We start from the raw sequence: 27,530 nt of genomic DNA on the forward strand, positions 1-27,530 counted from the left end.
GTTAACCGGCACGACTAGAAAAAGCAATCTGGTGCAAACTACGATATCGTCGTCGTTTAAAAAGAAAGAGCGTTTCCCTGACCATCGCGCTAAAGAAATAACCAACGCCATTGGAGTTGAGTAAAATTGTTTAAGCTGCACTTTAGATATAAGCATGTTTTGTTTACTGCACTTGAACAAAGTGGGAAAGCTGAGTAAGTTCCTAGTAAAACTGAATCTGAGCAGGCTTTAAAGCTGACCAGCTGCACTATACTTTTTATTTTATTTGAGTAAAATTGTTTAAGCAGAAATGTATATTTATATTTTTCATTCATGTGTAAAAAAAACAGCAGGATTTTATTTTTCACTTTTATATTTCTATTTTCATTCAAACAATGTGAAAAAGCAGGATTTTATATATATTTGTTTCATTCAAAAATTGTGTAAAAAGAGTTAACTGCTGTGGTGGTATGTTTTAATAAGGTTACCAATAAGTAAAAGATATTTAATAGTTGTCTATTTTTTTCATTATTGTACCGAAAAAAAACGAACCATGACTTGTGTACCGAGGTACGTACCGAACCGAGATTTTTGTGTACCGTTACACCCCTAGTATTTAGCTGGTAAGCATCTGATAGTTAAGATTCCTTACAATTATGTTGTGTGTAGAAATAATCAGTGATTACAGTTCAATGCATCACTCAGTCATCTCTGCTCATCTTTGCTACATGTACATCTTGGACCTTTAAAGTCATTTGATGAGGGCTGATGACCTAAGCATTAATATAGTTACATGATATACTGATACTAGAAAGGTATCACAATATCCTGCCATTAAAAACAGTACAATAACCCATTTCATTAGTATTGGTACTATAAGAATGACAGTGTGTTAATAAGAGCCATATTTATGAGTTGCATTGCCGTGGATGTGCGACCGCAGCGCTCTGCTTCTACTCCTAGTCCCTGCAGGCACAGTGGACTCGCCAACTTTTTTTCTTTATCACATATGCATGCTGCAGCTTTCATGGTGACAACAAGAGGCATGGCTGCAAATACGTGCACTCCTGCCGACCATCCGTGGCTTGTAGAGAAAGCAGATGTGAGGAGCAATATGGCATAATTTCATTTACATAGTTACAATCAGGGCGAGTTCACAGACACCACAAAGTCTATCCATAAAAAAATCTTTAAACCTACGCAGACCAAAGTTACTAACACAGCCAACTTGGCAAAGCATCTCGCCAACAGACATGCTGACCAGTCGCAAAGAACAACAATCAAAATCCTAATTTTGGTATCATGACAACACTGAACATTATACTCATATACTGAGAATATAATTATTTATATGCAGATGATTCTAAACTCACAATAATACAGGAAATCTTTTTCACTTTCACAGTTTAACAAAAAATGCCAAATTAATGTTTACCCCATCATCATGTGCTCTTTCAAGTTAAACCACAATCATAACAATGTCAAGCATTACAGCTTATAATGTGGCATTTACTGAGGGCATTCAAGCATCAAGGGTTTTGCATTTACCTTTCCAGTGAGCAGCATTTGTCTCATCTCTGTCATAAGATACTCTTTATCATTTTTGAAGTCCTGTTGAAGGAAAATACAGAAAACTTTAAGTAAGCATAAACAGCAAAATCACAAAGCTCTTGATTTTGTTATTAATCTTTTAAGAGTGTGCCCATATCTATTTTCCACAGAGTGGATAAGTCAGTCTTAAGAAGAGTCTGAAATGCTTTATCTCCAAGAGGAGAGGAAACAGTGTAAGTACAGGTTTCATTTATGTTTCAGATGTTTGATATCTGTTTAAGTATGTGTGTGTGCGCACACATGTGTGTATTACCTTGTCCTGTACGAGGAAGAACTTGGAAGGTAGGACGGGGTCTTTGGGAAAGTCCAGGTGACATGCAGTGCTCTTGTTGGCGATCACAAAGAGAGCGACATCACAGACGATATACAGCTTCTGTAACCATGACAACATGAGACACACTGTTAAGATTGATGGATTGATAAGGATAGGTGACTCCTCCCAAAGAGTTTTAAGCTTATTGTTTTTTCTGCCTTGTTTTTAATTTACAAAGACTGCCTCCAACTGGAAACAAACTCCCCATAATAATTTTAAAATACATAAAATATATCTTATTATATTAAATATTGAATATATCGTTATTATTTATTCAAAAACATTATGGACACAAACTGGATTTCCTCAAGACTATTCCTTCTCACTGTGTTGTTTCAAGTTGTGCTAGCAGGATAACACACTGCTATTTTTGACACCTTTCACATGCTCACAATAAAGGTCATTCAAAAGGACATTGAAACTTTTAAGTCTCACCTCGCTGGATGATTAACTTTTAATTTTGAACATTTTAGAGATGTGTGTGACTGTTTCTGATGCTTTTCTGTTGTTGCTTGTTTGCCATGACGTGTAAGCATGTATTTATGTATATATATATATATATGTGTGTGTGTGCATACCTCATTGGCCTTTGCGTCATCAGGACATTGTGCATCCTTAGTCTGTTTGATGTTCTCCACCATCTTCCTTAAAAAGGCATGACTGTTGTTCTCATTCTTGGTCATCAGCACTTCCAGCATGAACCACAGGCACCTACGCACAGAAGCACAATGAATACGCTGCATGCCACAGCTCCAGTCTTTGCCACTTGTACATTTTTAGTATTTAAATCAGGAAGAATATAAATTGTTCTTACAAATTTAGAAAAATAAGGACTTTTTAAAAGACAAATTCTCAGCTGTGTAATCACAGTCAGGGATTTTATATGTCAACACTCACTCTTTGATGTCTTTGAGCTGTTCATATTCATGTGGTTTTGTGAAGTCTGGATCGTGGGCCAGCAGGTGGATCATATAGGGAACAACATACTCAGGTAGGAGGGAGACAAGTTTTTCTGTGGGCAGAAAAAAATAACTCATCACAATGTCTATTAGTGTGTTTCTATCCATCTGTTTGAAATAATGCACAACAAAATATTGCTCAGGAAGGGTTTTCCACTTGGCTGAGGTGGAAAAGTTGGTGTAGTGACACAAATAAGATGCAATAAAGTGCAATTTAAATAGACTTAATAAATGATGGATAGGAAACATGTGAGTTAAACTTTAAGTCTAGTTTCAGCTCCACTGAAGAGACTAAAAACTGCAGCAGATGAAAACATCAGATCAACGTGGAGTGACGAGGTGAGAGTAAACTAGTAAACTAAAATGCCATATTTCTATCATGTTTTTCACATCTGACTGGTATTCTTATAATTACGTCATCTCGCTGCACTCTTTTCTTTTGCAACGGTTTAATAGCACCCGATTGGAAAATGAGTGCCACAAACTGTTACATAAATTCACCCCACTCCTAATATTTACATAACAGTGGAGGCAGAGACGAGCATTCACATTTTCTTTGGCTGATATTCTGGAAATTCTGTTAAAACCTGCGCTGACTCTGGACAGAAACTTGCTGTTCAATAAATCCCACATTAAAAACTTCAAAGCTGTGTTCCCCAAAATGATGGTGACGATGCGGTTTGTAATTATGGAGCACATCAAGTTTCAGCATGAAAACATCCACAGGATGAACACCGACCCTGAGCGAGTGGGTTTTGCTTGATGTACTCTCTGCGGACGGAAATGTTTTTGAGGAGGCACTGTCGGGCGTGTGCGCGGCGCTCCTTCACCGGGTCCTTGGCACACAGAGCGAAGACGGCGAGGTACTCCAGGGGAAGCAACAGTTTGACAAGTGCCAGGTGCAACTTCTGAGCAAAGATCTGACGAACCTGGTAGCACTCATCCTGTAAAAAGAAAGGAGCAGGCTTAATTCAAATTCAGCTCACACAAGTGAGTAAAGAAGATTATTAGTGTGTCGACTAATGAGAATGTTTGCTTTGATTCATGTAGTTCACTGTGACTGTATCTAGTGACATGTGAAATGATATTTCATTGTGCACATATGCAGTACATCATGCATACTACAATAGGCATTTTTTCACAGCAGATGTTCTGACATATAGAAAGAAAAATACAGGAGTTTGACAAATGACATTAATGATGGCTTCATTCTGACAGTGAGCCGGTACACACAATACTAAGCTAAGCTAAATGGAATTCAGCCATCATTCATTTTCTAATATACACCTGTGCTTCTCCTACTCTGACGTGTCAAAATGTCTTCTGTTAAAAAGCCAATAAAAAGTTATGTAAAGGCAAGACTGACATTGATGACGAGACCGCAGAGCTGAAACTGTTCAGGTGTGATGATGTCATGGTAACAGGGCTCCTGGGCCAACTTCATAATGGCTCCACCTGCAGCCAGCCTCAGACGAGACATGTCTGACTTACTGTGAGGAGGCAGAAAATTATAAAGAAAAAGAAGACATAAACAAAGACATAAAAATATAAATCAGTTAACCACAGGTAGATCTGTTATCTGAAGTTAAAATAAATGATTTTATTTTAACAGCTGTACTGAGACCTTTGAGCTGTGAGTTACCTGATCTTCTTCTGCTCTGTGAGGTCTCCCTCGCTGACCAGCATGGCTGACAGCAGGCGCAGGGTGGAGTTTGCTGACTTGGATTGGTTGTTCTTCATTCCTAGTAACCAACGCACTAGCAGCTTGATTGCCTGCACCTGGGAAACCAGGAAGAGCATGAATAACTAGGAAAAAAGTCTTTACAACTTCTCTTTCAGTTTTTTCATTGACAGCTTTGCACCACTGCTATATAAACATCTCCCCATGCACAATTAACTTTATGTCTATGCCTTAAGCAGCCAGAGGCAGGGACGAGCAAGAGCACCCTCATCTGAACAACACAAGATAAGGGCATTCTGATTGATCGACCACTGATCATTATCAGCAGATATCTGTTCTAAATAATTTGATGGCCGATCATAAGAGCTGATCAGATGACATGCAAGACAATTTCTCTATGTGAAGGTGAAATAGCTCCACTGGTCTGGCGGTTCTCACAAACCGTAGCTCACTCTGAACATTCACTGTTACATTCATGGTTTACTGCTAACCTGACATCCAGCTCACCTGCCTGTCTCGAGTCACAATATTGATTGAAACACTACATGTCAAATGTCACCCCTGCCTCCACTTGCAGGAGTGACTGTAATTGCTAGATATGGGTATGGATATTGGAAGCATTTTGTTAAACATAACTCAACATCTACAACTGTGTACAAATATGTATCTAAAGCCCTTCTCATGTCACCGGTCAACCTAATATCTTTTAGAAGCACAAAATAAAACTTGCACACTTTAGTGCTGCTCCTGGAAAAAAATTTTTAAGGGCAACACTGCTGCAGTAAAATTAAAAAACTGAATTAACAGACTATAAATGACGTGAAATAAATACCACAGAAGTGTTTGCCTCTTACCTTAGCTAGGACCTCAGGTGAAACTTCCTCGTCAGTGGTCCACAGCTTCCCATTCTTGTTTCCCACTGACTGAAGACAGAAAGGCACATCACAGTCACACTCTCACTCTTTTTCTTGACTTGGTATATTTGCTGAAATTTGTCATTTATAATCTGGCATTTTTGTAAAAAATAAAAAAAGGTGTCAAAAGTGTGCAAGTATGTGTTGATTTCCACACACCCTGTCATTCATGAGCAAGTCCTTGACAATGAAGTTAGCTACAATGGACTTCATCGGTGAAGCAAACTGATCTGGGGCCAGCATGGAAATGTGGCCCAGGGACACAAGGGGAGTAATGAGCTGCTCTGGGACATCTGCATTCAGACTACGTGACAGAGGCTGGGGGTGGAGGGGGAAAGAAAACAAGCAGTGTGAGTGCATCTGAACAAAGAAATGTCAGTTAAAGAGTACATTACATACAGGATAGATAAACAGTGGAGAAGAGAATTATGTAAACAGCAAGTTGAAAATAAATAAAAACATTATTGTCTACTTGTAAAACAAAATGTATCCCTGAAAATCAGTGAATTAGGAAATGGTCACCTACCTCAAAAATCTGTGCGAGCTGCACCTCCTTATTGTTAAAGATGGCGTGGATACAGTGGACAGCCTGCTTGGCCTGGTGAGGTGTTCCCCGCTTAGCCTTCTGATGCAAGATGGGAATCAGAGTCCTGATGGAAACATAACAGACATTGGGAGGAGTCTCATAAAACAGATCATTTCTTTTCATTCATCCAGATGTGGACCACATAGTGCCAGACATGTGGATGATTTGCCCGTAGATTCACAAAGCAACAGACTACTGTTTCATTGAAATCCTTTCTGTTAGAATTTATCATTAACACTTAAAAGTAAGAGTTAACATCTCTCTTACGATCGTATTTGCTGTAGCTCTGTCTCAATCTTCTGCCCTGTGTTTCTGAATATCTGGATGGCTGCCTCTGCCACTTTTTCATCCTCCATCTTCAAACACTGCAGCAGAGACTCGTAGGTTTCTGCCGAGTGGAACGCTGTGGGGTGGGTGAACGACAGAACCTACAGGAAATGAAACCAAGTAGATGTTGTTTATTATCCAACATTAAAAGCACAATCCATCCTTTAAGAGTGTGACAGTCTTTTGTGTGAGCAAGCAACCCGTCACTACTAATAACACACTCATTACATTTTACAACAGTATGCTGGGTCCATGCTCTTTACCTTGAGTAGCTCCAGGCCAGAGCGGATGGCGGTATCAGGGGTAACGCCCTCCTCATCGTCATCAGCTGTGCCCTCGATGGACTTGTTCAGCAGCTTCACCAGAGCACTAAAAGAAAACAAATGTACAATTATGACCCCTTTGGTAATATCATTGAAATGTGTGTTAAATGACAAATTGGAGCAAATGTAATAGAAATTGTTACACAGCCTAAATTAAGCATTTGAAGTCACTTAGTACGTGTGTTTCCCTTGTCATGGTGTTTTTCCATAAAGCGTAAAGGGTTAAACCTGTTCCCTGTCTAAGGCCTGCAGGTACACCTTACCACCACTAGGTGTCTCAGTGAATGAGAAAAGCCTGTTCATGGTATTACACAATGACACAGAGACACGGGGGTAACATAAAGCTCCCTATCACTGAGACAGGCAGTGCTGCTCTGCCTGTTTGTATTTGTGTACTGTACAAAAAGACACTTAAATTTGATGGAACAGGATTAACAATACAGTTTCATCTCTTTCAATTTGAATCAAAATGCACTCTTAACCTTTTCTAAATATTACTGGTATTAGAACGTAGACTTAAACATCTGCTGATATTTTTAGTATGTTGTGAAATTTGAAGAATAAATCCCAACTTTGTGTGTTGAACATGTCAGGATTGTTTCTGACCTGATGGCCTCAGAGTCGATGTGGACGGGGGCGATGCGCTCCAGTAGGAATTTAACCATCTCCAGGAATGGGTTAGTGGGCTGCTTGGGGAACGTCAGCTTCCGAGTGATCTCCCTCTGCGCACAGTACAAACAGCTTGAGGTTATCACCAACACTCATGGACTTATGCTTACAAATCTGCGTGTGCATTTACGCCAAGGTTTCTATTCTTCCTTCATTCTTTGACCCTGAATGTGTGCTCTGATTACAGTTTCCTATTTCATTACCTAACATTCAAACATGAGTGTGACTTGTTAGCTGCAAATCAAACATGGTGGAGTGGTGTTCTAGGTAGCTCTTTAATAATAATGTGATAGCTAATTAACACCATGAGGATAAAAACAAGAGTAGCAGTTGCATGGCTTGCTCTGTTAAAGTAAACTGAGACCAAGTTTTGATGAGGTGTTAATCAATGCTGTACGTGTAGAAGCTGTTCCTTTTATAGCATGGCATCATTTCCTGCTACTACAAAATTAAATTTTAATTTTTAAGTGACTGCACCTTGAAAATGTTGATAAAATTAACTATTTTCAGTGACTACCACAATTTCCTTCTCTAAAACATCACACCGAACAAAAATATAGTCTTAAGGGATTTAAAGCTACAGTGTAAATACAGGCTAAAAAAAAACAAACTCAAAGCACTGTTGTCTCACTAAAGATAGCGTGAGTGTGTAATGCTAAATCAGGGTGTCTACAGGTATCAGACACTTTAACTTTATGCTCTTTAAGAACTTTTCAAGATAAATTTAAGGCCAACTTTAAGACTGATTTTTGGATACATACATATTTTTTTTTTATTCAGGCATTGCAGTATGCATTGTTAGAACATATATAGTCCCATGCAGAGGTAGCTTTTATGTAGGAATATGTTTATTAGAGGGAGTTAAGTTAATCTACATTTTGCCAACAGCTAAGTCAAAGTATAAAAGTAAAAGACAGTATTAGGGTCAGTGGTAGGTTTAAGGATTTATAACATCAAAAATGTGGACCTTCACACAGAAGTAAATAAATTAATAAAAGGAAGGATGCATTTAATTAGATGTTTGTGGCAATTAAGATCTTACAAATTCAAATTTAAGACTATTGAATTACTTAAAAGGCCAAATATTAAAAAAAAAAAAATGAATTAATGAGGTGTTAGACTTCTTAAAGGACCTGCAGACACCCTGTAAATGGATGAGTGTTTCTCTCACCACACAGATCTCAGCTTGTTTGCAGGAGCAGGTCGGGCTGATGAGCATCTCCAGCTGAACTCTGAGCTTCTCGTCCTCACCGAGAACCTGGTTGAACTTCTTCATGAAGTCCTGGGCCTTTCCAGCGTCTGGCAGATTTTCTGTGAACATAAAGAAGAGCTTAATTAGGCTCACATTACGTGGAAAGAACCTTTACCATTTTGAAGAAATAACAAGGCGGGTGGATTGAAGGTGTACTGTATATATTTGTGCAGCTTCCGACTTACTGGCAATACTCATCAGCTTCCCGAACATGGCTGTGTTATTAGCCTCAGACTACCATGGGAAAGAGAGAGGAAAAAAGTTAAACATATTTCCATCCAAAAACACAGAGGAGATGGATAGTTTTGTATGTAAATGTGAGGATCAACACACCACTGGCAGCTTGTGGAGGTCAAGCAGCTCTTTGACAAGGCCTCTGAGCATGTTCTGACACTTCCACATCTCATTCAGAGCCCTGAGAGCAAACAATACACCAAAAGAGCAGAGAAGATGTCAGAGATGGCAAAAACAAAGGCGATGATCAATATGCTGTGCTTAAGATATGTACAGTATATGCTGGACTGTTAATGTGTTGTTTTCATATTGTTAGTGGCAGGGCTGGGCGATACTGGAAACTGGAAAAAAAATGCAAGTTTTTTGCTGTAACGTATCATTATGATGTAAATGTTAACTGCACAGTGTAATGACAGTGATTCCCTTATATGCACTTAGCAGCACCGTTACACTGGAAAATGCCCGCTGCTGCAGTTTTTTTTTTTTTTTTTGCATGAGCAGAGGAGAGAAGAGACAAGGAAAGGAGCAGAGGGCTCCATCCTAAATCTTCACAAACGTAATATTAATTTGTGCTACGGACACTTCATACCAAGGTCAATACACACACCTGTGAGTAAATCCAGAAACTTTGTGCTTAATTGATAACGTCAGCACAACCATTATAACAACAAGCACCTGGTAGATGTCAACAATGGAGCAAGCAACGCTAATCAAAGATTTTCCTATGCCAAAGTGAAAACACTTCTGCAACTTCACAGGAGTATCGCACAGTAACGTTACAGCAATCTATGGCTGTATTAGTTTGTGTATACAAACTGCTGTCCCAGTATGGGTATGTAGATTGATGCACATAATGTGGAACCAAATATCCACCCGGAATGTTTTAGCCATATGCTGTTAGCAACATGTGCTAAGGTTAGCACAACAAGTGGACTGGCGTGCAAGTCACTCATACTATGGTGGGCGCAGATCAAATTCTTGAGCTGGAACATTGCCTGCAGGTTCCCAGTCAGCCACAACAGCAACAGAGAGAGAAATGTGTTTAAGACGAGTTTGCTGTGTCAGTGTTGCTCCACTGTTGTAGGGTCTATGAATGTAAGCACATGAACTATGGGAGCTCAGGGAACAGGTGGCAGTTCTGGACCGTAATTATACTGAAAATAAATTACATTTTTTTAACGTGGTCCTAAGCCAGAAATTCAAATTCATTAGAAAATCCAATCATCGCCCATCTCTACTTTGTAGATACAGATTTAAGTTTGCTTGACATTGAGCAGTTTTGGATTTTCTCAATAAGTGTATTCATGGCAAACAGACATTAAAAGTTAGGGGTCAGTGTATTCATGTGTATAATCCAAAAATGTGTTTTTGCTACGGAAGCGCAATATTGCAGGTTTACTGACTTGACAGCGTTAGTGTCCAGGCAGGCATACAGGTAGTACAGACACTTCATCTTCTCCTCCGTGTCAAGACTGTGAGGGACCATGTACTGAGCGAAGATCTTCTCCACTAATAACCTGAAGAACAAAGGGGAGTTTACGTGAATTATGTAAAAGGACAATAAAGTAAATGTGCAAATATACTTGAATGCAGTAATGACATATACACTGACAAAGATCTGTACTAATATCTCTAGACTTCTGTACCATTCAGCATATTTCCTAATGTCAGTTAATCAAAGTCTCATAAAAGCATATTTCAAAGAAATGTATTATACAGAAGACACAAAGTACCTCAAGCATTCTGAATACTAGTAGGCGGTTTCTCCAAACATTTATGCTGTTTCTAATGGCAAACCTCGCCTTAAGTAATGTTGACAAGGGCTCAACTGTCTGACACAGCTGCTTTGTTCTTTTCAACATTCACATATATGTCAGTGTATATGCTCACTTGTCGTCAATGCTGTTCTGATAGTAGATGTGCAGCAGTTTGTCTTTGATCCAGCTGATCTTCAGGGCAGACTCTTTACCGGCCTCATGGTGCAGACAGTATTTCTTATAAAGCTGAGCCAGGCCCATCATGGCCTCCTTACGCACACGCCACTGTAGGGGGAGGAAGCAGAGGGAGGAAAAACAGATCAGGACAACAGAATTATATTAAGATGAAGAAAGCAAATTTAAATTTATTGAGGTATACAAAAAAGCAACTTGGCATTGAGGGAAATTCTTCTACTGTTTTGTTTTCAATTTAATGTGTAACAATTTGAATGAACAGGAGAAAGATTTCAAACGTGAAAGCTAAATCAAACAGCCACCTGCTTCCGTGACTATCTTAAACACCATTTGATTCATTTCCTACATGACTATCACAACATCTGCACTTCTGATGCAACACAAGTGACTGTGTATTTGTCTCACCCTCTTGTCTAATGTCCTTTCTCGTACGAAGCCCAACAGCTGGTCATTGACCAAGTTGAGGTCTTTCTTCCCAGCGTTGATGATGGTGACAATGACATCATGACGGATGGCTTCCTCTGGGTCGTGAGAACGCACCTTCAAATACTCTGATAGGGTGATAAAAAGAAACACATGTAACCACATTTGTGTTCAGGGAATAAATGTGAAAGAAAAGACAGAATTAAAGGGAAAAGTGAAGAAGACACATTGAGTCAGAAAACACAGACACACCTGTCAGGTCTCTGGCCAGGTCTGGGTGGTTCATGAGGCAGTGGCTGGCAAACTTTACACACTCTAGCCTGACTGGGACGTGGATGTCATTGAACCTGGAGAAAAAAACAAAACATTATAGATAATGACATTAACATCATACTCTGAGAGAGCAGGTAAGCGAGCCAATGAGTGACTTAGGAAATACAAATCAGGAGGAATATGATTAATTTGCACAAGGTCTTCTTCAGCATGCCGTGTCAATTCAGACAACTCACCTCAGCTGATCCTCCTTTAACCAACTGTGCTATGATTTACAGAATTCAAAAGTTTTCCTTACTGAGCTGCGCTTCCTTTCAAAGTTTAATTTCATCTCAACCCCCTCATAGGAGTACAGATCAGTTTCCTGTGTTCATTTTTCAATGTCAATTGAAAATCTGTGTACTTCACTGTGTACCATCTAACTCTTAATTTAACTTAAGAAAGTGGTTGCTTAAATCAGCAAACCAGATCCTTACAACCACCAGCCTAAATGCTCCCACTCCGGCTTCATGAGTTCATCAACCATTGAAAAAGACAACAAAGGAGTAATTTCACTACAACCTTTTGATGTATCTTTAGAAATGTCTTTTGTCTGTTCTACAACAAATTATACCCCTTTCCTCGTAATAACCCCCCCTTGATTGAACTGGATCTGCTTAAGGAATCAATTTTTGTGTGTGTGTGTGTGTGTGTGTGTCTACTTGTTCATGTAACTCACCGTCCTAAGAAGCACTGCCACAGTGGTCTGTTCTGTGAGGCTAGCTCTGAGTCTTTGGCCCCAAATAACTTAGCTAGCAACCGTACAACAGCTAGACGCTCCTCGCCATCATTGCTCTGCGAAAACAAAACACAGAAATACAAGTTGCCTTTTTGAGGCTGTCTTTCAAAGTCATAACAGATTTACTCCTGCTAACTCTGCTAATGCAAAAAAAACAACAACAACAGTGAGACAAACTATCCAGAACCTGCACAACCTGTAGTACCTTTGCATACAGAGCTGGGGAGCTTCAACAGAAAAAAACATACAAACTGACCCATATTCATACTTGTTTACAGTCTGTGGTACACACACGCACCTACACTGGAGCAGAAACATGCAGGTTAGGTTGACTGGTGACACTAAATTGCCTGTAGATGTGAATGTAACCATGAAGGTTGGTCAATTTTTTATGAGCCCTGTGAAGGACCACAAACCTTTTCAGAGTGTACCTGCCTCTAATCAAATGTCCCCCCGCCCCCATGGATAAGTGAACATAATCTATGGATAAATTTATTGTAGCATAAGTCTGTGAGTCTCACTAACAATTTGCCCTAGCCACATGACAAAGGTTGCTCTTAAAAAATACCAACAACAACAAAAAAAAAACATGTTTTGTTTATGTTCCTGTATTTACTGTTTAAAAGCGGAAGTGTCCTAGGTTGCCTGGGTAAAGGTTGCTTCACCAAGATAACACAGGATGGACATTATCTGACACTACTGAGAGGTAAAACTGACTCACAGAGAAACATACCATGCTTAAACTTTAGATTTTGTCAGTTTGTCAATTAATACTGCTCTACAACTGATTCAACAATCACAATACAAAGTTACATCACTCATAAATCTGACATTATCTACACTCTGAATAATGTTAATCTTTTGAGCACAGCATGACGATGATGCTGACTGTGTGTGTGTGTGTGTGTGTGTGTGTGTGTTGTGTTAACCTTAAGTTTGAATTCCAGCTGTGGCATGACAGAGGTAAGCAGCATAGGGTCGATGGCAAACAGTTCCTGGATGAGGTCAAAGACGTGCTCCGATAAGTCGCTGACTGAGGACTTGCCCATCACTAAAACCTGATTGAAGAACTGAGGAAGAAAAAAAAAAAACACTGAGTGAGACAAAATACTTTATTAAACAAGATGTACTGTAGATACAGACAGCCGTTTACATAATGAGTCTGAGGACAAGAGTTAAGAAAAAAACAACACGGGCAAACTGAAAATGAATGAGAGAGGCTGCTTCTCACGTTTGCAATGCATGTCTCGATGGTCTGGACGGTCTTCTTCAGCAAAGTCTTGGCAAGATCGTACGCTTGCTTGTTCAGATTCTGTTCCGAGGGAAGATAAACACTGATTAGTTAGTTTAACTGACAGCAAACATCTTATTCAAACATTCACTGATACACAAAATATTAAGCTTGTCCAGTATGATGTCAGCTGATAGTGGTTGACAAATATGCAAGGCTCACTGTTGTCATTTTTGACAGATTAACAGAAATTCAGAAGGAAAAAAAACAAAGGAAAAACAAAAAGAAAAAGATGTTCTTGCACCAAAAGACCCACTTCATTATTGTTCAGAGTAATAAGGCTCAGAATAGGTTTTCATTACTAAAGACAAAAGAGGAAAATGCGAGAAATGTCAAAGAAGCTGCGAATGGTCCACCCAAGTCTCACTAAGTTACTCAAGAAGTAATAAACAATAAACAGTGTTTGTGCTGCAAATGGTTTTATAATAGGATTTTAATCCACAGTTTTGAAAAATGACAACATGTTTCATAATTATGTCTGTAGATCTATCTAAACCACACTAAATAAACAGATATACATGACAGTATAATAAGATAATACATAAAACGGTGTTTGTGTGTGTCCCACCTTGTGTGCGGGGATGAGGTTTATGAGGATGGTATCCAGCAACTCCTGTGTGACTCCGTCGCCCTCCATGATGATGGAGCTCATCAGGTCCATCATGTGCATCTGCACTTTCTGGTTATGGCTGTTACTGTGGAGGAAGGAAGAAATATATTAAAGGAAAACTGAAACAATAATAATATAAAGCAAAGAGTGAATATTCACTGTAACCCCGTCTTGACCTGGATCATGGTGACTGTGATTTTATCAGTCTGCATGTTTTTAAGCAAGCAGAACTTGTTAAAAAGGTAGCAAAAATGGAGCTTATTTATACATGTGTCAGATTTAAAGGCTACCAGTAGGACTTTGCTGAAATGTAGAAAGAGTCTGATATTAGTGTTATTTCAGAATGTGGAGAAAAAACAGTGTTATAAGAAATGAAGAGTATTCACACAAAAGGACACATTAGCAGATAACAACTGCCTTACTTGATGACAGAGAAGAGTGTTTTGAAAAGCTGGATGAAGATCTCGTTGCAGTCCTCCAGTTCAAAGCATATGTTGTACGACTTCACCCACGCCAGGTTCTAGAGAAACACATAACGACGCGTTACTCCTTCAATTCAATATTGATTTAATTAGAGATATTTCAGTTCAAATACTACTTTTGTTTGAATATGAATTGATATTAGGATTCAAATTAAATACAGTATAGTATAACTACATGGTTCTAGAGCAGCAGCAGCAATAATGTTTATGACAGCAAAGCCACTCAATAATATCCCACTGGAAATCAATCTAAAATGTCAGTAAAATAAATCATTTCCTGACATCAAAACACTGAGTGAAATTTAGACAGAATGAAGAACACAGACATCAGTCATTCCTGCTGTCGTCTGTGTGCCTCCCTCTGCTGCTGAGGTTGGTTCATTCTCTGTAGGTACCACTGCTAAATCTTGTGATATGTGGCAAACTACAGCTCAACAGTTACCATACGCATACAGACAGCTTTGGTTTCAGCTTGTTTGTTACAAATCACTATTAACCAAATTAGTGCCGTGTGCTTGTGTAAAACATACAGGCGGTGGATGAGAGACTGCGGACAGAGCAGATTAAAATTTCGCTCATCTACTTGCATTTTATAGCATTTTCAGTGATGAGCATGGTCGTCAACTCGATTAATCTACATTTCACCCATTCATTTCACTGTCTCTACCTCAGCCTCTTTACTGTTCACTCTGTGTGTGTGTGTGTGTGTGTGTGTGTGTGTGTGTGTGTGTGAGGAGCCCTCACACAGAGATACTGCAGTGTGATGATAAATTTCACCAATGCGTTTAAAAGTACAGTTAAAAGAACCGGTAACATCAAAGTAGCTTATCAATACTACGACCTTTAATGAGTTAGCATTGGGCCCGTTTAATAGCAGCAAGATTAATGGGGTTAAAGCTTCATGCATCTGCAGGAAAAGGCATTTATGAGAAGACTGATCTCAGATTTTGTGAATCGATATCCGGTCATTCAGACGAAGATCGATTTGAATCCATTTTTAACCCAGCCCTATGCCTTACCTCCAGCAGGTAGAAGTATCTGTTGAACTGAGGGCTCTTAGTGTCTTCCAGTCCCTTCAGTTGTCTAGTAATGAACAGGAAGATGTCCTGGAGACAAGACAGGAAAACACTTGAGTTAATTGTTTTTATGCTTGTGTTGGTGAGTGTTCAAAAAAAGAAAATAAGAAAATAAGTTTCCTGGCAAGCTCTCAACAGAGCAGATTTGATCAGAGCAAGCAGAGACAAAATTAATCATGATGGTCTGCAATGTCAGCCAACGTTTACCTCAAGGTAACGTTAAAAATCCCACAGTGATGTTGAAACACTTGTTAGATCTAGATGGCACTTTGATGTGGTAATTCTGCTGCAAACTTACAAACGTCTCTTAATGCACATTTTACTGTTCAAAGTTCAGACCGAAATTCTACAGTTAAACCATTTTTTGATCAGTTTCTTCATGGGACTGCCAAAAGATGAGCCCGAATCAACTGAATACTGATGACTTCATTCAGACATTCAGGGCCCTTCTTCCCAGATATATCATGCACACTTATATAACATTATTTTATAACATTATACAATTACTTTTTCTTATGTGTTGCTCGTGTCCTTGTTAATTAACTACAGCTCATTAAAATTTGCATTAAATCTCATTTCAGTTGATGTAAGGAGCAAAACTGAAAAGTTTGACTGCTATTGAAAAACTATTCCCTTGAGGATAGTGCTTAATTGTTTGATGTAGGATTGCATGCAGTTATCCAGCGACAGTTCCTAACCTTGAGTTTGTCGTGGGAGGTGTAGGGGGCCTCTGGAGCATAGATCCTGAAGATGTCAGCCAGACAGCAGGCCACCAATAACCTTACATCTTTATTGGGGTTCCTGAGGAAGAACTCTGAGGCGAGGTGGAGTGCCAGGCCGAGATACTGCTGCTTCTCCTCTTCGGAGTCTTGGTCCATGTCCATGTAAGTTTTCACCACCATCTGTCAAACAGGGTGACAAAGGAGCAGGGTTAGAAATTAAGCATCTTGGGCAGGTCACAATTAAGAGAGGTAAAGCAATTTGAATGTTTAAAAGCTCTGCATTAGGAAAACATGGCTGTATCACTGCTTTTTAACTACTGCCATTCTTTCCCCCCAATTTTAAAATTGATTTTCTAAATGCCTGAATCAATATAATTCAAATGTGGAGATGGAAATAAGGTGCTGATTTTATTGCAGTAATCTCTGATTAAGGTGACACCATGTCTGTTTCAAGAAGAACAAATCCAAAGCAAGAAAGCAGAAGATGGCGGACAGTAGAAGACACAGACCTTCAGCTGCTTGTATAGCAACTGGAATTCAGCCAGCTTAGTGCAAACTCCCCACCGAATCAGCAAACTTTCTGTTGCTGCCGTTACACAGATTAGACCTAGTGCACTGTGACCCCTGGCGCTGAGGTTTGAGCTTGATGAATACAAGTTACCTCTACTGCATGTCTGTCTCCAGAGTTAACGCCCACTCTCCCCCTATGAATCTCCTAGCGGCAGAGAGTATGGACTGCGGGTTGCAGGAGCAGGCTAAATCTTGTCTCATTTGTGGTTCGATAAACAGAGTGAAAGAGAGAGAGAGCAGGGTGAGGGACTAAGCAAAGCAAATCAAATCAATTTACACTAGACGCAGCGCTGAGTGCCTAGGATGGCTCACGATCTGCAGTGACAGTTTCGACATCTGGTCTATTTTTACCGTGAGTGAAATCTGGCAAGAAAACACACTGCTAATCTATTTTAAACGGTATAGAGAATATATTAGATGTGATATAAATGATGTCACTATGACAAATGATAAAATATGCAACCCATGCTTCCACATATTTGTCAGTTGTGTCCAAACAGAATGAGAGTAATGAGCAGAGCCATAAACTCTCTTTCTCGCACGGACGGACGCACACACATATTCATTCTATAGTACATGTATGTTTTACTAAGTGAGTGAAGTTTATTTAGTATTAGTATTTAGTAACACCTTTTACAGGGCAAAGTAACAATTCTATCGCAACTATGCAGTGTATGATGCTGCTGAAATAAAAGTCAGAAAGAGTGCTTTGTTTTTTGAAATATGTCTCATGATAGACACTCTAGAAGTGTGTGACTGAACTTCTTTAACCATGCTCTCGTGTTAAAAATGGCAATAAATCGTAATATAGGTTTGCAATATTTTTAGAATCGCAATACCTATCTACAATTACTGCCTTGGGGTTGTATACCTCCACTAACCAGCCAAGTTGCAGTTAGAGTTTACATCCATGTCTAACCAGTGTGATATGTAGCCATGACAACTGACAATGCTTCAAATGGGCTATGGATGTTGTTGCAAAGTCTTTACATATTCTAAAATATAAATGCCTCACACACATCTTCAACCTGTTAGCACAGAAGATCTATACAATCAATAGAGTTTCAAGGTTGACACCCAAGACTAGTGTCCCCAATTAAGTATCCAACCACACGTCTCTCCTTCTGTTCCTGAGTTATGATGTTGAGTATAGGGCTGCCACTAACGATTATTTTCATCGTCGACTAATCTGTCGATTATTTCTTCGATTAGTCGACTAATCATTTTATCGAAAAATGTGTTAAAATGTTGAAAAATGTCTGTCTGTCTCTCCCAAACCCCAAAATTATGTCATCTAATGTCTTGTTTCATACTCACGCCAAAGGGTTTTAGTTCACCATCATGGGAGAGCGTGTAAAGCTGCCAATATTTGAGTGTAAGAAGCTGCAATAAGAGTATTTTGGGGGTACTTTTATAGTACTTTTCTATGAAGATTACTCAAACCAATTAGTAGACTACTAAAATAGACACTGATTATTTTAGTAGTTGATTAGTCATCGATTAGTCGACTAATCATTGCAGCCCTAGTTGAGTAATGGCCAGAAAGGTGTGTTTGCAGAACATTGTGATGTCACAGTGAAGCTGATCTTTGACCTTTTGGATATTCCATGTCATTACTTCATTATTACACATTTATGTGACATTTTGTCATAATTACCGTATGAATTCTTGAGTTACAGACAAAATTGGAATGGACAGATGGACAGACAACCCGAAAACATCATGTCGCCAATGCAGAGGCCTAAAAATCGCAATACCTATGGAATCTGCACCTAGTATTGAAACAGTATCTAACTAAGAGGTTAGCATAGTGTCTCAACCCTGGTGTTATGTAGACATCATCCGTGGAGTGAAGTATCTTTTGACTCAAAAACACACTACTGTGAAAAACTTCAGAGGCAACTGTCACTGGGACGAACGGAGCACCAACTTGGAACACAGAATCAAATTTCTTTTTAAATCTAGCCATGGTTTTAATGGGATGCAATTACTTGTTTTAGACAGTGATTTACCAAGAGCAAATTAGGAGGGAACACCATGAAGTTGGATATGAAATGATTGGCCGGTCAGACCATCTATGCTGTAATGGCTGCTATAAAGGACAGATGAGAGCAGTGAGATTCAACCACACAGTACTTGTGTGATCAGACAATTAAAACTAACAGCTCAATGAGCCTAAAGCAACGTAGAGCTTCCCTTCATCATTTAAGAATTATTGAATTCAGTGACAATGAGCTTGAGTTTTATATACATTCAAAGCATCTATAGGCACAATGCAAGGTAAGAAACACATTCCCTTCGCTAATTGGGGCGGCAGTAGCTCAGTCCATAGGGACTTGGTTAGGGAACCGGAAGGTCGCCTGTTCAAGTCCCCGTCCAGACCAAAATATGGAGCGTGGACTGGTAGCTGGAGAGGTGCCAGTTCGTCTCCTGGGCACTGCCGAGGTGCCCCTGAGCAAGGCACCGAACCCCCCAATCGCTCGGAACGCTTGTCATGGGCAGCCCACTCTGACACCTCTCCCCTTAGTGCATGTATAGGCCCAGTTTGTGCATGTTTGTGTGTTTGGACCTGTGTGTAATTGACAAACAGAGTGAAAAATTGAATTTCCCCTCGGGGATTAATAAAGTATATAAAATTAAAAAATTCAATTAAAATTTAAAAAATTGTGAGACGGTTTGTGACTTTTAGAGAGAGACATCACTGAAATAAAAAGGACTTTAACAGAAGCTCTCACACCCTTTTTTGTTTGTTCTTGCTGAAAACAACTGTTTACTAGTTCTTATGAGGGTTGCCTTTTAATTTCCCTTTGATCATTTGGATTACATCACAGCAAACAAACATTTATTAAAGAGTTTTTTGGGTTAAACATGAACACTGTGGTCTCAAGAGATTGTATGCACTTCAATCTTATCAAACATCTCAGTTCTTAGGGGCAGGCTCTGGGACACCATGCTTGAGTTTAAACTACCACTTCCTCTACGAGAGTGACGTGTGACTGTGTGTATATATGAGAGAGAGGTGAAGCAGAGCAGTGGAGCTCACTATACAGCCAGGCAGTCAGCAGGGGTGGGGGATGGGCCAACAGCTCCAGCAGACTGCAGAGCACAACACTTACTCCTACACACAGATACACACACACACACAGTCACTCCAACCCTCCGCCAAGCTTAGCTGAAATAGTCACAACCAAGCTGGTGAAGGCTCTCTACACAGAGACGAGCGTGTGGGCCTGTTGAGCTGTGGGGTGTGTGTGTGTGTTTCTATGCACCTTAAATGTATTGTAGTTTATTTGGATTTTGTCTCAGTGTGAAAATATATGATGTTTTCAAATGGCTGCTGATGCAAAGACACTCCACAAGAGTTGGGAGTGTTTCAGCTTAATGTTTAACCAAAATGAAGCCACAATTTATCCCTGTAATTGATGCAAGCAGCTCTGATAACATCTAACCGTAAGCAGACAGCCATTCCCTAACCCTGGGTGAAGTCAAACACAGCCTTGTTACCCCTCTTCCTTAATATCATTCAAACAGGTTAGCCTGGGTACTGAACGCTTCGGCTGTGTTCAAACAGACAACACTGCACGGATATTTAAAAAAAGAAAACAATCCAGGTCCCCATTCATTTCAATGTGACCAGCACTATGGAGTACTCATGTCTGTATGTTGGATATGGAGCTTGTGCCATTAGCAGCTAGCTTAGCTCCACACAAAGACTGGAAACAGGGGTAAACAGCTAGCCTGGCTCTGTCCAAAGGTCACAAAATACACCTGTAAAGTTAACTGATTAACACATAACATCTTGCAACATTGAGAGCATTAATATAGCAGCACACCACTATTTGTATGTATGTATGTATGCATGTAAATGTGAGTAAAAAAGACAGAGTAATGGCATCCTGAGCAAAAAAATGTAGTCACGCCCCGTATGTGTGTGTTGTAACCACAGCTTATTTGTCGTTTGTTGAGATAAGCCTGCCCAGCAGTGTGTGCATGTTAGTGCATGTGTGTATCCCACGGGCTAGCACATGGCTGCCAATTTGGACTGCGCTCATACACCAGTTACTGCTGATAACTGGACGGCGTCATCCCAGTAGCGTAGCCCCCACTCTCCAGTTCCCCCCTGGTTAACAACATTAGCTCTGTCAGCACTGTTGCTGTTGTTTTGCCCTGTTTATGGAGTATGCATCGTGAGCAGCTCGCACCTGGCTCAGCCACCTCCATGATAAGAGCCGTGTCCTGACATTTCATATGTTCTGATTTTTACAAAGAGCCCCTTTAATCATACAAAAACCAAAGGGTAAAAATGACAAATCGCAGTTTTATAGGGGGTTACGCAGATAATTATTCCTTGGCCAGGGGGAGTCCCTTCTTGAAGTCTCAGCCGGTTGCCTGGTAACCTCGCGGTGATGACAAGACTTAATACGACTCTTGCTTCATTTTAACATATTTGCCATACAGACATGATGATGGTCTGGATCGTCTCATCCAACTTTAGGCATGAGCAAAGGCATTTCTAAAATGTTGAACTGGTCTTGTTGCTTAAGGGACCATTTTCCCTCTGAGGAATAAATGTGGTTTGAAACATTTACTCTACAAAACAGTCTGATCAAGCAGATGTTGTTTCCCGATTCATCATCCTGCCTTCTGTTTCTGTACACAGTGCTTTTCTTTGATAGACCAAAGAGCACATGACCAGTCTGTGCTGGTGAAAATACTTTGCCATTGGGTAGGCTCAGTTGGCGTTTCCCTTTTCAAACTATAAACACCCTACTTGGCCTATTTCACCAGCAATATGAGCTCTGACGATGGCTGGTAATGCCTGAATAATCTGTATAATTACATAATTTGCATTTGGGGAGGTAGTGACTCAAATACTCACTATACGCTACTATCACGATCCATGACCCACAACAGCCATTTCATCACCAAGCACACAAGCAATTCTATAAAACCCAATATATGCCAAGTCATGAGGACAGTTCTCCAAATAGCATGAATCAGCATCTTCCTCTCTTTATCCACTGCATTATTAAGTGCTTTCATTAAGAACTCTGAAACCAACGGAAGACTTTTAAAAAATGGCATGAAGCTGAAACCTTTCAACACTCGCAGCTAATGTTCAGTAGCACAGTCATTAGTGTTTCCCAATAGGGGTGAAATTCTCACAAATCAATCCAATTCTAATTATTTGGGTCAGGATTCAAATCTCAATTCAGAACTAATTTTGCACTGAATCAATAGAAGAGCACTATTTTTAGAGCTCCTGATCGACCGTTAGCTGGCAGTAAAGCTAACTGGTCTTGATCAAGGTCGCAGTCAGTGGGTTTTCAATTGAAACAGACTGTTCTGCCAACATTAGTCTGTGGGTGACGGGGTACAAACAATTCACAGTCACCTTCCAAAGCTGTTTATTAAGTTGTATATCTTTGAAATGAGTGCAAAGACTTGCCTTGTTTTGAGGACGAGATAGTATCTCTGTTATTAGAGCATTTGGAAATTGCTTACAACACAGAAATAAAATGACGTTTATTATATTTATTTTTATGGTCCACAATCATAGAGGATGAGAATTGAGATTCTCCTGTGAATATATTTTTACCCATCCTAATTTCCCTATCATGAAGATTAGGTGGGCCCACTAATAATCTTCACAACCTAATGATGAACCACCATTGATAATCAGACACTTTGCAGTTTTTTACTTGGGCCGACTTTCCTGGAAAAATTCCTTCAGTGGCTGTTAGGGTGCATATTACTTAAATGTTATTGCGGTTATTTTGCCCCAGATGCAACATAGCGCATATTTAACTTTCAATTAAAAAACAAACAATAACAGGAACAAATACTTTCTGCAATAAAGTATGTATATACTACAAAATGTTTTCTAGAGAGTAGTCTGTTGCACTGTTTATTTCTTTTTATTAAAAGGGAAACACCATCTAAATTATAAATTCCAATGTTATTTCCATGGCATGAGGTAGTTTAATCAGTATTTGCAAACATGGACTACTCACTCTCAAAGCCAGAAACCAGAGAAGTTTCAAACTTGAGATGTCATAGGGTATAAAGTCTGGAGCTGCTCCACAGACAATAAATGGGAGCCTGATTTTGTGGACCCACACACTGTTTGTTTGTTTTATTTCATAGCCAAGTGAGCTTTATTCTATTGTAGTGTTCTCAGTGTCATCTAGAACATATTTCACCATTCATTGTCTATGGAGCAGGCCCAGACTTTATACTCTATCACAACACAAATATGAATTTTAACACAGTCTAGATTTGGAAAAGAGTTAGTCTCGATAACGACTATTTTTTAACTGTCAGACCATAAGAAAAACTAATTTTGGAAATGGGTGTAGTTCCCCTTAAGTCAACAAAAATTACGCTCTGTATTAAGCTTAGCTTTTTATATGAATGCATCCAGTAGATTTTTGACCAAAAATACATTAAATTACATGAGTTGACTTATAATCACAAGATAAAATATCTTATTGTACATTTAATTACTCTTTATTGCCTTGCTAACACAGACTTAGGTTGTTGGCAACTTCTACACATTCAGACTTCTGCAACAAAGTACAGTTGGGCAATATGTTAAAATCTTTCAAGCCGCCACTGTCAGCCCAGCAACCAGCAAATGCCAATATATTTGCACGTGTGTGTCTGTGTGTGCACCGATAAGCTATGTATTTTTGTATTGAGCTAAGACATAACATTCTAGTAACTACTCATGTAATATTCAGATAAAAGACAGGTTTATTTATGTCTTAACTGTGACCAGCCTGGTGCTATATGGGCTCCCTCCTACTTGACGTACCACAGATATTGGACCAATCTACAGAATGATTATAATAGTGGCTGACTGTGGAGGAAAGTGACTGAATAACTTTTATATCAACCTTATAAATAAGCTGTCTTTTGGCTAATAGCTCTGCTGGCAGTACAACACCAATCTTAAATCTCTGCCATCAATTGGCTTGGTTACCGCACATGCAATTAGTGTCAGCCTTTCAAACTCTCAGCAGTATGCAGCAGAGGTTAAATGGATCTGTAAACATCTGTCTTGCACAGTCAACAACCTGCCATTCAGCACATTTGTCAAGCTTGCCAAGGCCAAGGATTGTGCGCTTTATGATCACAATGCTACTCTACTAACAGTTCTAGGATGTCAGGGAACCATTTCACTATTACTGTAGCAAACAAGCTAATGTGATTAAGAAGATTCACAAGATCCCTGTAAACACAGATGCACAAATGCTGTGGATTTAAAGTGTGGGGTAAAGGGAGGGGTGGCTATCAGAATGCAGGGTAAGAATGTTTACAGGAATAGTTCCGATTTTCTGAAGTATGGTTGTATGGGGTATTCATCCATAGACAGTAAATTACATACAGTAGATGTCAGTCAGCACGCCCCCAGTTTGGAGAAGCGCAATGGGATCTGACATTGAGGCTAAGCACTGTACTGCTGTGGAGGGGTTAGACACCTATAGAAATCAATATTAGTTTAAGAGCACACTATATTAAGGATATTTCCACTGCTTTACCTTACCATCAGCCAGTTACTTCCAACAACAAAGTGAAAACGTTGTGGCACTCTCTTTTAAGCCAGACTCCATTGAGAAATACAGTGATTTAACATTGCTGAACAAAGGAGCTGCTGATTTACCACTGCCTTTAACAGATTTTTGTTTTGCTGTTTTGTGACTTTGGCATTTGAGAGGGTTAGTTTGGATTCACCAAAGTCATACAATAGCACAAAATAACTAACTTATCAAAGCAGTGGTAGACCAGCAACTCCTGTGTTCAGGAAGCTAAAATGAATGATTTTGTCAGTGGAGTCTGGTGGCTTTCACGAGAGAATAGAGGGGGCACTGAAGCTGTTAATGGCTTCCCAGTCAGAACCAGCTTTCTGGCAGAAAGATAAAGCAGTGAAAATAATATCAACATGGTGTACACTAAAGCTGATATTGATTGTTCTTTTGGTGGCTAAACACCTTTTTCCCCCCTCACCCCCTCCATAGCAGTACATTGATTAGCTTCTGTGTCGGACCCCAGCCTGCTTCTTAAAACTGGAGATGTGCCGACTGACAATGACTGGATGAAACACACTATCTATGGATAAGTACTCCATTTTTAGCAGGTTTCAGCTCATTGTTTGGCTGCACCAACTTAACTGTCTTGGTTCATTTACACTGTTCTCATAGTGTCATTTTTGGCAGCAGTGTTTTTTGTAAATGTTTACAGCCAGTGTACACTGAACAAAACAGCAGACAGACACAGCGACTAGCTGGAGAACATAGTGGAGCATCTAGCAACAAAAGAGCCAGCTATTTCCCTCAGGAAATGGTGGAGACCAAAACAGAGCTTGACACTTGACTCCAAATAAATGATGATGTTGCTCCATAACTGCCAGATGTGTAAATAAGCAAATGTTTACTAACACATAAACTTAAAAAAACCCCACAACTTGTTTCTGCTACAGCCAAGTACCCGAAAACTGGTTAAATATAGTAGTATGATACATGTACACAAAATGATATGTAATGTAATTCAGTACTTCTTTGAGAAAGAAATCCAAACATGAGTCACTCATATGTTCCCTTGCAGGAAAAACAGCTTCAATGAGGAATGTTGTTTTTTCTCGTGTTGACATTTAGGGATCATCACAGTTTTCCAGTTTTCAGGGGATATGGTGTAATGCTGATAAACTCGGACACTTTAATACTTCTGAACTATAGTATTTCCAGTACTATATCCCATAAGATCAACAATGTCATAACACTCTGACTCTGGTAGTGATTACATTAGATTAGTTAACAGACAACAAAAACAGGGGATTGGGAAAACAGTCTGCCAATAGAGAAGGGCCTCTTATAATATACATCAGTTTATAAAGTTAGGGGGGTTTTGGCACTGTGCCAGAGGCTGGACACTGTTAGGGTTTGCAGAAAATGTATCTTGACAGCAAGAATCCCCATCATCATACCTTCAGTCGTTTGACCACCTCATCGTTGCTGATTTTGTCCGTAATCTCCTTCACTCCGGGTGGATAGATGATCTTTCCGTCCCCCGCCGGTTTCTGCTGTTGCGGGAACTCCATGCTTGTTGGTGTATGGTCCACACGGTCTTCTACTGGCCTCTATGGGTCAGAAAACAAAAGTTCAACACAACCATGCTACCGCACTTATCAAAACCTTGTTATAAGCATCATTCTTATTTGCCAATCATTAATCTTGCCCACTAAAATTGACAGCACCGTACCTGTATATTAAACGATATTCTGATCCAGCAAAGTTTTCAGACAGAAAGACAACATTCAACCAGCACTGTGCATATCATTAGCTTGTATGCTAAAATACCCTCAGCTAAACATCAGCTCCATATTTTCCGTAAATTTCTCTTGAAACATGGTATCGCTAGGTAAACAAGCTCAATTCCTATTACGGTACCCTTGTGGCTATTTAAACCGCTAAGTTGTTAGAAAAACACTTTAAAACACCACGAGAGCAGCCGGTGTATGTCTACTGTCATACAGGTTATCAAATTAGCTAGCTAGCTAGTTGCAGTGCAAACATCAATGGCTAGCGGCTAGCATTTTGCGGGAGGGAAGTAAAGCTAGCAGCGAGCGGCTAATGCACGTTAGCCGTGCCTGCTATCTGGTTAGCCTACTTTGCTAGCTTAGGCCGCAAACTATTGAGGTACCCATCACATCTCCAGCTACAGACAATCACAGAGGAAGTAAAGTATCCTATCATTGCTGCCTAAAATAGCGATGCTCGTGGTCAGTTCCTGTGGTTTACAACAAATGCAACTACTTTGTGAAGTTTAAAAATCAAGCTAATTTACTTGTTACTATCTTTTTTCAACTTCAACGCATCGCTCCGCACTGCCGCTAGTTTACAGGCGAAGAAGGGCTGCTACCGTCGCCCTGAGCCCTCCTCTCTCACCACCAACTTGCCCCCAAAGATGATTTTTAACACCCTAACAAATGCAAAATGAATCTATTTTCAAATATACAACTACGACTAAAACAGCAGGATATTTGCCAAGCGTCTCCCCGTCTGTATTTACCTCTCAAGTGGGCCGTTTTAATTCATTAGTCTGACACAGGTTGGGTTTAGTTTTCGGCACAAAGCTCTCTGTCCGTTCAGTCAGTGCTGTCTGTGTGTAGGCTGGGTGCAGAGCGCCCCCCTCGGTCTCGCCGGAGTATTGCAGCACCAAATACATGGCGGGAGTCAGGAACAAACAGCTCGTACACCCAAATCAGTTTCAGTCCTTCAACCTAATGTGGCTTCATCTTTAAAGTATACGCTGTACTGGTCAAATTTGCTTTTGTTAACAAAATGTAATGGCTGTGTTTGTATGTACATTCACAAATACATGATGCAGTTTTCATTTTGTGGATATATGCTATGTACAGGAAACTATTGAAAATATATTAATTTACCAATATTAATCTCTACTTTAATTGCAAGTCTACAGTGATGATCGGTCAATACTTATTT

The 27,530-nt window shown here is 39.7% G+C and overlaps 2 protein-coding genes across 3 annotated transcripts in view; both read right to left on the reverse strand.

The window, feature by feature from the left end:
• Positions 1-1,026, reverse strand: part of LOC126390939 (uncharacterized) — a 5,444-nt gene extending 4,418 nt beyond the window's left edge. The window contains exon 1 of the mRNA XM_050045461.1: positions 904-1,026. Coding sequence (XP_049901418.1) covers positions 904-1,026 — 123 coding nt within the window. The remainder of the gene's footprint in view (positions 1-903) is intronic.
• pds5a (PDS5 cohesin associated factor A) lies at positions 306-27,215 on the reverse strand. 2 transcript variants are annotated; one of them, XM_050043630.1, is made up of 29 exons: positions 26,287-26,917; positions 26,012-26,164; positions 16,432-16,635; positions 15,677-15,763; positions 14,598-14,695; positions 14,134-14,260; positions 13,506-13,586; positions 13,204-13,344; positions 12,215-12,330; positions 11,476-11,570; positions 11,206-11,351; positions 10,739-10,890; positions 10,252-10,365; positions 8,948-9,029; positions 8,800-8,848; positions 8,534-8,673; positions 7,300-7,415; positions 6,634-6,739; positions 6,311-6,471; positions 5,984-6,107; positions 5,617-5,775; positions 5,398-5,466; positions 4,505-4,641; positions 4,229-4,352; positions 3,602-3,806; positions 2,801-2,915; positions 2,482-2,614; positions 1,844-1,963; positions 306-1,590 (listed from the first exon to the last, which is right to left on the reverse strand). In XM_050043630.1, the coding sequence occupies exons 2-29, from the start codon at positions 26,123-26,125 to the stop codon at positions 1,489-1,491; spliced, it is 3,417 nt and encodes a 1,138-aa protein (XP_049899587.1). In that variant the 5' UTR covers positions 26,126-26,164; positions 26,287-26,917; the 3' UTR covers positions 306-1,488. The 2 variants fall into 2 exon arrangements, with proteins under 2 accessions (XP_049899587.1, XP_049899588.1); XM_050043631.1 differs by lacking the exon at positions 26,287-26,917 and adding an exon at positions 27,097-27,215 and having other exon boundaries at positions 313-1,590.
• Positions 27,216-27,530: the final 315 nt, after the last annotated feature.

Source organism: Epinephelus moara, chromosome 5 (assembly GCF_006386435.1).
Source record: "Epinephelus moara isolate mb chromosome 5, YSFRI_EMoa_1.0, whole genome shotgun sequence".
NCBI lineage: Eukaryota > Metazoa > Chordata > Actinopteri > Perciformes > Serranidae > Epinephelus > Epinephelus moara.